The following is a 13,380-nucleotide window of genomic DNA, read 5'->3' as shown; positions in this document are numbered from 1 at the left end:
CTCTCTCTCTTAAATCATAATTATGGTATCACTGCATATCTCATCTCATCTCTCTCTCTCTCTCTCTCTCTCTCTCTCTCTCTCTCTCTCTCTCTCTCTCTCTCTCTCTCTCTCTCTCTAAAATCATAATTATGTGACGAAGTGTAACAAGAACACTTTGAACTGTAGTGGAAATATACTTATCTGAATGATAAAATATTTGTTAATCTTTTTATTTATCATGAGATGCCCTCAAAGCATCCATCTTCCCTACACATTACATTTCAATAATTTTGGAATGAAATAAAAGAGGTTGCTAATTGTTGGTTGCTGAACGAGAGATTTAAGGTAAAACGGTTGAATAAATCCCTTCCATTCAGAAGAAACAAATGGCAAATCTGGATACGTATAGAGAATAACAATAAACACCAAAGATGAAGTATATAAACGCAAAAGGAACGCTGTGAAAGTCAGCTAGCATTATCGGATAAGGAGATAAAGAAGCGTTTATCAAACTGAAGGCATAAAACGGCAAGAACCTAAGACATGAAACTTTATCTAAGATCTTATCCAAAGACATGAAAACCTTATCAAAAAATCTCGAATTAGGTAAGATCACAGTAAAAAAAAAAAAAGAAAAAGAGCGTGTTGGGCGCCAATCTCTCGGCATATTTGTCAACTAACGTTCAACGGCGCATTACGAAAATGCTATACGTCACGTACTTGAATATACAGCTGCATTAATCTTACGAGGCTATGATTTGTCAAATAAGTCTTTGCAACTCTCATTCTCTTTTTCCAAATATACACTTTCTTGACAGGGAATTAAAGACTCCTTTCTCCAGCGTGTATTTTGGCCTTGTCCCATAACAGTTTAAAGACTCCCTTGCGTTAGATAGCGTATATTTTGTTCGTCTCGTAATAATGTAAAGACATCTTTCACAAAATAACGTATATTTTTCCTTTGTCCCATAACAATTCTAATATCATCTAGATAGGTCATGTGAGAGGTTGATGGGTTATTATTATTATTATTATTATTATTATTATTATTATTACTTTGTCCCATAACAATGCTAATGTCATCTAGATAGATAATGTAAGAGGTTGATGGATTATTATTATTATTATTATTATTATTATTATTATTATTATTATTATTATTATTATTATTACCTTGTCCCATAACAATTCTTATATCGTCTAGATAGATCATGTAAAAGGTTGATGGATCAGTATTATTATTATTATTATTATTATTATTATTATTATTATTATTATTATTATTATTATTAATCTCATAAATTATGAGTCACTGGAATGGTGAAGAAATCCACAGTGGTGTTATCGTAAACAGACATATTAAAAATATATATACAAAACGACAGCTTTCGAGAACCGCTCGATTCTCCTTCTCAATCTGATTGAGAAGGAGAATCGAGCAGGTTCCCGAAAGCTCTCGTTTGTATACTATATCTTTAACAATTACGCCATTGTGGATTAATTCACTATTATTATTATTATTATTATTATTATTATTATTATTATTATTATTACCAGTGTACCCATGCACTCAAGAATGACTGTAGTATAACTGAAGGTCGGGACGGTAGGTCCTGACTCTAGGGTCGTAACGTACCATATCGAATGTTGGACCAATATACACTTATTCATAGGGGCAAGTTATACAAAAGAAATAAACCAACACATGGATGTACATTGTGTTTAATAATACTATTGCTTAAGATATAAACAAACACCAATGGTACAATCCGAAATGCGCCATTTTCTTGTTAAGCAAATTTCCATTGAGAAAAATCATAAATGGGAAAATTGCAAAAACGGGCAAAGGAAGAGAAATATTCCAAAATTAAGAAAAGACAACGAGATAATTTGAAATCATTAATAAATATTTTAATGCATACTGATAGAACGAAAGCATACAAAGCAAAGATCGACAAAATACTCCTGCTTTTAATCTTTTACAAATAATTCGTTTTGCTTAATTGGGAAATGTGAAGTCTTCTGTTCCTTCAGATACTGTAACTCGACATTACAAAACCTTGTAAAAATATTTAAAGATATTTCAAAAAGTACCTGTAACATGGGTATTTGATTATGCTAGTGGCCAACAGGATGATGGCTTTGCTAACCCTGTAGCATCTTAAAAAGAAAAAAAGAACTGACAAATTAATTTTTATTCCAGGGCAATACGAAGGTACTATTTTATTATGACGTGACGCCGAACTCGTAAATCCATCACACAATCATCTTCTGTTCGAGATTTCTTTATCCATGTTTACAAGATTTGATTTAGTGTGTTATTCGAAGTTATTGGACAGAAAAAATTAACAGCAAATTTTATTCTCGTTGTCATTTGATACTTGCTCTCCATGGAATTCAAAAAAAAAAAAAAATTTTTGGAATTTTTAAATGGGCATAAAAATATGCAAAAGCGCTAAGGATTCAACAGCAATTATTACTCTGATAACACATATACCAGAGCTGTCATTCTCTGGCAGTCTCTCTCGACTCAATGATATTCTAGGTGCGGAAAACTACTTGAGAAAAGTCGGCAATATCAAAAACTTTCGCACCTAATCCCTACCTCCTTATTATTATTGTTATTCAGAAGATGAACCCTATTCGCATGAAACAAGCCCACAAAGAAGGCCATTGGCTTGAAATCCCAGCTTCCAAAGAATATGGTGCTCATTAGGAAGTGGGAGAAGGTGGAGAACAAGGAGCATAGCATTAGGGTAGTAATGCATTACACATAGAGCGTTAACACTCGCAACTCCTGAATATTTCGAGCGCACGAATGAGAGCCATCTGAAGTAAAAATGCTTCACTTCTCTCTACAGTCATCCACAGCTCTCATTCGTCCCATTTTCCGAAAAGCAGAAACCCGACCGCTCCTTTTATCATGAACAAAGCTGCTCCCTGATAAATTATAATTGGGATATTAGGTTTAAGCCAAAGGCCAAGTGCTGGAACGTATGAGGTCATTCAGCGCTGAAAGGGAAATTGAGAGTAAAGGAGGTTTGAAAGGTGTAACAGGAGGAAAACCTCGCAGGGGGTGGAAAGTAAGATGGAAAAGTGAGAGAATATGAACGGAGGTATAATAACAAGGCTAGGGGCCGAAGGGACGCTGCAAAGAACTTTTGAGTAATGCCTACAGTGCACCACGTGAAGTGCGCTGATGGCACCACCCCTAACGGAGACTACCTAATAAAGTTACTCTTTTTATTATTATTATTATTCGTAATAGAACATTGCCGAGATATTGGCCCCTCCCCACCAAAAAAAAAAATCAGTAAAAAATGCGCCAATGTTTCTTCGGCGCAATCGAGTTTTCTGTACAGCGTATAATCAAGGCCACCGAAAACAGATAAATCTTTTGGTGGTCTCGGTATAATGCTGTATGAACCGCGGCCCATGAAACTCTCAGCCGCTCGTGGTGGCCTGTCCTATATCGTTGCCAGAGGCAAGATTATGGCTAACATAACCTTAAATAAAAAAAAAAACTACTGAGGCTACAAGGCTGCAATCTGGTATGTTTGATGACTGGAGGGTGGATGATCAACATACCAATTTGCAGTCCTCTAGCCTCAGTATTTTTTAAGGTCTGAGGGCGGACAGAAAAAGTGCGGACAGAAAAAAGTGCGGACGGACAGACAAAGCCGGCACAATAGTTTTCTTCTCAGAAAACAAAAGAGAAGAGAAAACCAGAGAGGCTTCAAAATCGCGAATAAAAAGACCGGACTTCATACGGGACGAGCGCGTTCAGAGGGTTAATAAATATTGGGCGATTTTCCGTCACGTTGCCTGCCAGCCTTATTGGCATCCCAGGGCAGGGGGGCACGGGTTCCATGCCCAGCTCGTGGAAATTATATTTTGCTCTTCAAAATGGTTTTGTAACCGTGGCATTGCGGATTTTATTGAATCCAGCCATTTTCATTTGATTACTTCAATATGTAAGGGATGGCGGTACTCAACCAAGTTCCACTGGGAATTTTTATAAGCATTTCGCTGAAAATTAAATTTTGCTCGAAAAAAAAAGAGATGGCTTAACTGTAAAAAGAAATGGCAGTTACTGAGATTCCGCAGTCAATTTATAATCACTGGGACAAGGATAAAACTAGACTATAGAAACCCTCATACACACACGCACATTATTATTATTATATTATTATTTATTATTATTATTATTATTATTATTATTATTATTATTATTATTATTCATAATGAATGAGACAAGGATAAAACCTGACTATAGAAGCGTCCACACATACACTTTATTATTATTATTATTACTCATAATCACAGAGACAAGGATAACACCTACTGTAGAAACCTCCACACATACACATTATTATTATCATTATTATTATTATTATTATTATTATTATTATTATTATTATTATTATTATTATTATTATTATTATTATTTTACCACACCGAAAATACCCACACACACATAAGGGTATATGTGGCTAGGACTTCACCCTACCCAGCAGGAGGGCTGGGTTCTGTTCTGAGTCAGCAGGAACGTCATAATTGGGTTCCAGCCTTAAATCTCCTTAGAGCTTCTGTGGACCAGAGCAATAAATTTGTACCTGGTGGTTAGTCGACTGTGGTGACTTGAAGCTAGGATGGAGATGGGCAGAAATAAAATTCATTAGAAGCTCATTAACAAAATTAACATTTTCTAAACAATGTAGAAGGTTCTGATTATTTTCTTTGTGTTTAACAAAGCTTTAAAGGATGTTTGTGTTTCTTCTTTCCTTCATGATTACAATTGACTAGCTTAAAATAATCTCTGGAAAGTACTCTTCTAACTCGTAATATTTTGTTTCAACTTTTATCATTTTTATTGATAATCTTTGCTTTTGTTATGTCAAAACACTCTTAACTTTACTATGTATATAGTATATGTTATCACAGACTGTCGTGCTATTTTTCTTAAAGAGTTTATCGAAATACTTATTTTTCCATCTTGTTTTTCTAAGTTTCCATATTGCCTAGTTTGACTTAACAGTGAATACAACCTTGAATACAACGGTAAATGACTTTAAACAAGTCTTAACGACAGACCACTTTTATATCTCTGATGATAACACCAAAGTCAAAAGGCCCCGTAGGGTGGTAGTGCCGTCAACGCACATCATACGGTGCACTGTAGGCATCACCTAAGGTTCTTTGCAGCGTGCCTTCGACCCTAGCTGCAACCCCTTTTGTTCGTTTTACTGTACCTCCTGTCCTATTCTCTTTCTTCCATCTTACTTTCCACACTCTCCTAACAGTTGATTCAAAGTGCAACTGCGAGGTTTTCCTTCTGTTACACCTTTCAAACCTTTTACTGTCAATTTCCGTTTCAGAGCTGAATGACCTCATAGGTCCCAGTGCTTAGCCTCTGGCCTAAATTCTATATTCAGTTCAGTTCAGTTCAGATAACATCAATCTCATCGATAATAATTTCTCTAAATTACCGTAGGCAAATACACATAAAATATGAAATGAAAGAAAATTTCTATAAACGTCTGTCAATAAACTGTTCAAGTCATACGCACACATGAGCCCAATCATTATAATCACTCTGTTGACAAGTGCCTCGTGTCTAGTGCTGGCATAAAACGAAAACCGAACTTCATTTAATCATGAATATTTTTCGTGGGACAAAACACATTCTGGTTGATTTTTTCTTTCTTTCAGGAAAGATGGCATCATGGTTGGTTTTGTATTCTGAAATATATTTATTAGTTTTGGGTCTCTGTTGCCCATTTTTTTGTTTTAAATTAAAGACGTGGATGTTAATTGGCTCTTCTCTCAATATTATGCTTGGTAAAATATGAAAATGAATCCAACAAACTATACAGTTAAGCACTGTCTAAGAGAGAGAGAGAGAGAGAGAGAGAGAGAGAGAGATCTATTCGAACCTGCTTCGTTTCATCTGTCGAAACGTTCGAAACTTCAACTGCAGTAGAAAACACCTTGTCTGAGAGAGAGAGAGAGAGAGAGAGAGAGAGAGAGAGAGAGAGAGAGAGAGAGAGAGAGTTTGCATCGAAGTTCACAGTTTAACTTTTTGGAAAAGATATTGAATTAACCAGAATCTAAATATGAGAGAGAGAGAGAGAGAGAGAGAGAGAGAGAGAGAGAGAGAGCTGCTCAAACCTGCTTCGCGCCGTCAGTCGAACCAGACCGTACAGAATAAGACCGAACAGCGAACCGGGGATTCGAACCAGCGAAGCTTCGAATGACTGCCGCGTATCCCGGTTCCTTTTCAATAAGACGGAGATTTACTTAACGATACACGAACCCGTTCTCGCTAAAACCGAACAACCCATTGGGCGGATCAGCTCGGCTTCTCTCTCATGCATTTGTATTGAACATCGGCGGCGAGGCAAGGCTCTCTCTCTCTCTCTCTCTCTCTCTCTCTCTCTCTCTCTCTCTCTCTCTTCAGCCAAAGGAAACCACAAGATAAGATATACGTCCCGCCTAGGATACTTCCGGATTCAATTCCGGATTACACGACGGTCCTTGGAAGGTTTCACTTCATCCGCAATGCACGTCGATCTTACAGGAATGAGACGCGTATTAAAAAGACAAGTAAAAAATCTTCGGCGCAATCGAGTTTTCTGTACAGCCGCTACAGCGTAAAATCAGGGCCACCGAAAATGGATCTATTTTGCGGTGGTCTCGGTGTAATGCACGAACCGCGGCCCATGAAACTTTAGCCACGGCCCGGTGGTGGCCTATCCTATATCGTTGCCAGAAGCACGATTATGGCTAACTTTAACATACAATACAATAAAAACTACTGAGGCTAGAGGGCTGCAATTTGGTATGTTTGATGATTGGAGGGTGGGTGATCAACATACCAATTTGCAGCCCTCTAGCCTCAGTAGTTTTTAAGATCTGAGGGTGGACAGAAAAAGTGCTGACAGAATAAAGCGCGAACGGACAGACAAAGCCGAAACAATAGTTTTCTTTTACAGAAAACTAAAAAAGGGGGGAGGTAAAAAAAGGGGGGTGGGTCAAAAAAGTGGGGGATTCGTACCGGGATGCAAGAAGTCATATGATACATGATATATAATATAAAGACGTGTCCTTGTGTGATCGAGGCCCTCTTCCCCGCGGGATCGAATCCCCTATATGACGGTAGACTGAATTCATTACTTCTCATGGAATCAAATACTTTCTTCCACGGGGTAATGAATCTTTTTTTTTATTGTGGGATTGAAATCCTTATTCAAAGAGATCAAATCCCTCCTCTCATACCGAAGTGACTTTCTTTGAGAAGTCCGATTCCTTCGTCTGTGTGAGATCCTATTACTTCTTCATTTGAGAGAGAAATCCTTTTCCCACGTAGGATCGGACTCCTGTCATTTGGGAGCTATGCTCGTTGTCATTACGGAACGAATTCCTTCTACATGAGATCACATTCATTCTTCTTTATGAGATCAGGTGTTTTTCTTTCATTTGGGATCGAATTCCATCTTCAGTGTAGGACTGACATATAGGGGTGAACTACGTATTCCATGTGGGATTGATTCTTGCAAGTGGGATCGATCTGTTTTTTTTCAATGTGGGATTATGGGATTGATTCTTGCAAGTGGGATCGAACTGTTTTTTCAAGTATAGGAATATGGGATTGAATCTTGCAAATGGGATCGAACTGTTTTTTTTTTTAGTTTGGGAATAATTCTTTCATACGGGATCGAGCCGCCTCTTCATTGGGAACGAATCTTTTCTTGCCGTGGGATCGAAATTATCCCTTCGAGAATAATAGTGTTAAGTGTTGTCGTGTTTGTCAAACTCTTGCAGTAGACAGATTAGAATGAAAACTACTGAGAAAAACGTTTCATAAATCAGATCAAATTAGTATGGCTGTGGACCCTAACATCGTCTACAAGACAAGTTTAACTTTGAAGCATTTAATATTTTATATGTATATTATATATATATATATATATATATATATATATATATATATATATATATATATATATATATATATATATATATATATATATATATATATATACACACACACACACACATATATATATATATATATATATATTTACATATATGTGTGAGTGTGTATAATGTATATATGTATATATTTATGTATGTATATATACTGTATATACTGTAAAAAAAAGTATACCTTAGTTTAACCAAACCACTGAGCTGATTAACAGCTCTCCTAGAGAGGGCTGGCCCGAAGGATTAGACTTATTTTACGTGGCTAAGAACCAACTGGTTACCTAGCAACGGGACCTACAGCTTATTGTGGAATCCGAACCACTTTATACCGAGAAATGAATTTCTATCACCAGAAATAAATTCCTCTAATTCTCCATTGGCCGGCCGGAGACTCGAACTCGGGCCTAGCAGAGTGCTATTCGACAACTCTACCGACTCGTCCAACGAGGAACTGTATATACTGTATATATATATATATATATATATATATATATATATATATATATATATATATATATATATATATATATATATATATATATATATATATATATATATATATATATATATATATATATATATATATATATATATGCAAAAAAGTGGAGGTCGAAACGTGAATTAATGATATCTTCATTATCATAATCATTACTATGAACAACAATGAAACCAATTGCAAACTCCTATGGTACAAATCAAAAGTCCGTAAGCTTTCACAAAATACAATGACAATTACGTAACAAAAACAGAAATAAAAAAGTAAAGAAACCCATGATGACAAAACTGGGGAAAAAATATAATGATCCAACAATGCATTGCAGAAATAACGAACATACGCACGCACGAACACACACACACACACACACACATACCTGGTCGGTCTAGCTCAGCAGACAGAGAGAGAGAGAGAGAGAGAGAGAGAGAGAGAGAGAGAGTCGGAAGAAAACACGGCGGGACACACTGCAGCATTGCAACACATTGCAATGAATTATACAATGCACTAAAAGCGCACGGCCAAGCACACATTCACCATTTGACGATATTTGGGGCCACTCGGCCGTGCAAATTTAATAAGGCAAACCGAACGCTGAAATATTGCAATATTCAGACGTCGCGTGGCTTCGGTATTCGTCATTGGTCACATAACAAAGTATATTTTCTTTTCGTGGAATGCAAATGTCAGTTTTCTCTCTTTTTTTTTTGCGAGGGTTTCTCCTAACAGACGTTTGATGGAATCTTATGCTAATGATTTCAGTTCTGTTTCTTGAGATTGAAAATATATACCAATGGGCCTAGACTTTGCAGATATATGACTATAGGCCTCATATGTGCAGATACATGCCCATAGGCCTAGTCTTTGCAGATACATGTCCATAGGTCTAATCCTTGCAGATACATGCCCATAGGCCTAATCTTTGCAGACATATGCCCATAGGCCTAAACTTTGCAAATACATGCCCATAGGCCTAATCTTTGCAGATGTATGCCCATAGGCCTAATCTTTGCAAATACATGCCCATAGGCCTAATCTTTGCAAATACATGTCCATAGGCCTAATCTTTAAAGATATATGCCCATAGGCCTAATATTTGCAAATACATGCCCAGAGGCCTCATCTTTAAAGATATATGCCCATAGGCCTAATCTTTGCAAATATGTGCCCTTACGCCTGATCTTTGCAAATATATGCCCATAGGCCTAATCTTTGCAAATGTACGCCCACAGGCCTAATCTCTGCAAGTATATTCCCATAGGCCTATTTTTTTATCTTCTAACATCTTATAAGGTGACCAGAGGACTTTGCTTATAGGGGCGTTTATTAGTACATTAATTTATTCTATTTATCACAAATTCAGTATTTCTTGATAGCAAATATGAATTGATTTTGATTGTTATTCAAAACTATGCAGTATTCTATACTTCTTTCCCAATCCACTTGGTTTAATTTTTTATTTCTATGGAAGCCTACCTAGTAAGTTTATGGCTTTTTGTCTTCATTCGTAATAATAATAATAATAATAATAATAATAATAATAATAATAATAATAATAATAATAATACTGAATAGTTGATTAAAAATATCTGGGCAATTCGCATATGTACACACACACACACACGCACATATATATACATACATACATACATATATGTGTGTGTGTGTGTATCTTACGAGGTATCGTTTTTATTACAATTACACACACACACACACACATATATATAAAGACAAAATCCACGAAGAAAAGGCCTTTCGACTTCTTGTCCTTTATTTAGAGTCTGCTAAGTAAAGGACGACAGACAGTCGAAAGGCCTCGCAGGACTCCAGTGTTTCCCATTCCTTCGTGGATTTTATCTTTATTTATATATTCATCACGTTCCATATTTTCGTGGTTCACTTATACACACATATTATATATAATATATATATATATATATATATATATATATATATATATATATATATATATATATATATATATATCCTACATAATTTCTCTTTAATTTACATTAATTATTTTGAAATCTAGAAAATAAGTCAACATAAGATAATGTAAGCAAAGTGAAAAACAAAAAAAAAAAAAAAAATATTGCTCCGGTCTTACACGTAACAGACCAACGTTTCCTAGAAGATAAATGTCGACAGCTCCGCTTTTCATAATTCACGGTCTGCAAAACTTCGCACAAACCAAAGAATTATATAACAGAAAAAGCATTAACGCAGAGACAGCGGCCAAGGTTGCTGATAACGCCACCTGTTGCAATAATGTGTCACCATGCTTAGATATAAACTTCTGTTGGCGAGATTTTGAACGAGACTTGGCTTGTCACTATGCGAATTTCAGTTCTCGAAAAAAAAAAAAAAAATGGGAAGTTTTTTTTTGTCAAATAAAATAAATTATCTCAGCGGTGTCCTTCAGTATAATTTTTTTCAATCTTATGGAAATGAAAACATCCCGAAGTTTTAATGAAAAATCATTTCCTTTCTTGTGGAGAATTGGATGACGGAGAATTTCATGTCGTATTATTCTTTGTTATATCATGATAAAATTTTGCAAGGTTAGAATATTTCCATCGTCCAGGGCATTCAAAAATGTTATAAAAGGCAACATCAGTTTTAGTGACTGTCACAACATCAACATCATTATCATCAAATTTAATAATATCTGAACCGTCAAATTTAAGCAGCCTCAAAAAGGTATAGACACAAGGTTATATTATTACTTATTTAAGATTATCAATATTATCATTACTAGTGTACCCATACCGTCAAGAATGATTGTACTATAAAAAATGGTCGATAAGCCTGGCCTCCCTGGACGTTACGTACCGCCCTGATGCTAGGACACAGGCAACTTTATTTGGCTCATCATATTTGCATAGGACCGTCGGTGAAAACAGCTGGCTGGCCCTGTGGTGTGTCACATAAAATCCAAATATAAAGTTTATTACATGCAGAATATCGTTGTTACACACACGAAAAAAATATGATTACTCCAAAACAAAGGAAACATTGATCTGGAAGCAGCCTATCAAACTATTATGTGAGAAAAAATCTAAAAAAAAAAATGTCGGCATCAATAGACAGCACATTAACCAAACATTGATGGCATTTCCTTTTGTTAGTTGTTTAGTGATGATTTATATTATACCAACAACGAATGCTGATTAACAGGGGTTAGTGGTTGTGCGTTTGTTATGGGGGGAGGGGATTTTTTTTTTTTTATCCACTGGTTAGGATGACCTTCAGAAGATGTTGAAAGCAAACTTTTGAACTTGCCTTTATGGCATTCAGTGCAAAGGCGTTTCCACTAGAGGGTCTTCATTTGTCTGGGTCTGATTCTCCACGAATTTCGTTTTCTTAAACTCATTCAACTTTAATTTCCTATAAGTTGGACGTCATGATATTAAGACGACAAACATATCAATAACATTTAATCTAAAAACTAGTATATATGTTTATTTTCAACAGACGCTAAGTTCAATTGTCCGTATTTACATCTGAGTTTAATTTCATGCAAGTTGGACTTAAAATGATATTAAGAATACAAATATTTCATTAACACTTAATTTGAAACTAGTATAAAAGTTTAAGTGCAGAAAGCTGTTTATTTTCTCCAGAAAACAGACGCCAATTTCAACAGCTTCTGTTTACATCGTAGAGAGCAGAACGCAGCGGAAAGCTGCAACTGACCTCATTAGCATAAACAGCGGCACTTTACACGCCCTATCACTTAAGGGCAACATCCTGAGTCCCTTCCTCTTCCCTTTGGAGTAAATACATTTTATGAATCGTCTTCAGAAGGTAATTTTGTTTTACGTTTTTGTATTTTTTTTTCATATCAGGACAAGTTTACATGATACAAGTTTCGTCAAAAGTTCACACAAGGATCGTTAAGAGACCCAGAACAGAAAGTGTAAAACGTTATTGGGTTCTTTTCTAATTAATTTTAGCTTCGTTCCACGTCTGTTTTCCTTTCAAATCTATTATAATCTTAAAACAAGTAAAAATAAGACGAAGTTTCTTTGTCGCAATCGAGTTTTCTTTGTAGCGTATAATCAAGGCCACCGAAAATAGATCTATCTTTCGGTGGTCTCGGTATAATGCTGTATGAGCCGCGGCCCACTGAATCTTTAACCACGGGCCGGTGGTGGCTTGGCCTACATCAATGCCAGATGCACGTTTATGGGTAACATTAACCTTAAATAAAATAAAAACTACTGAGACTAGAGGGCTGTAATTTGGTATCTTTGATGATTGGAGGGTGGATGATCAACATACCGATTTGCAGCCCTCTAGCCTCAGTAGTTTTTAAGACCTGAGGGCGGACAGAAAAACTGCGGACAGAAGAAGTGCGAACGGACAGACAAAGCCGATACAATAGTTTTCTTTTACAAAAAACTAACAAGCACAAAAGCATTAATTTACCACAAATAACAGCAGCAAATATTTGCAATATTTCTTGACTGACTTTAGTCATGAATTACGTCACATCTAGTAAAATGTGCAATGACACTCTTTGTTTTACAAGTGCAATACCACTTTATCTTTTAAAGTACAATGGCCTCGTTCAACAGGCAGAAGAAACCGAGATAAATGAACAGGAACTAAGATTTTTATGATATGTATATATACTGTATATGTATATATATATATATATATATATATATATATATATATATATATATATATATATATATATATATATATATATATATATATATATATATATATATATATATATATATATATATATTCCTATAGTCATCTGAATTTGATCACTTCTCCAACTGTAACTGGTAACTTTCGGTGACTGTTCCTGTCCCCTCCGATACTTGGTTTTGGAATCCTGACTCTGATTCCGCTTACCCAACAGGATAATCTCAAACGTTTCAAGAGGTAGACTGCCTTTT

General features: G+C 35.7%; 1 protein-coding gene across 1 annotated transcript in view; it reads right to left on the bottom strand.

Moving 5' to 3' along the window:
• Window positions 1-2,950: 2,950 nt before the first annotated feature.
• LOC136847991 (uncharacterized) overlaps window positions 2,951-13,380 on the bottom strand; it is a 21,589-nt gene continuing 11,159 nt past the window's right edge. The window contains exon 3 of the mRNA XM_067120000.1: window positions 2,951-2,994. Within this exon, the coding sequence (XP_066976101.1) occupies window positions 2,951-2,994 (44 nt within the window). The remainder of the gene's footprint in view (window positions 2,995-13,380) is intronic.

Source organism: Macrobrachium rosenbergii, chromosome 18, assembly GCF_040412425.1.
Source record: "Macrobrachium rosenbergii isolate ZJJX-2024 chromosome 18, ASM4041242v1, whole genome shotgun sequence".
In the NCBI taxonomy this organism is placed as follows: Eukaryota; Metazoa; Arthropoda; class Malacostraca; order Decapoda; family Palaemonidae; genus Macrobrachium; species Macrobrachium rosenbergii.
Note: the sequence above shows the minus strand (reverse complement) of the source record. Positions and strands in the feature narration are given on the sequence as shown.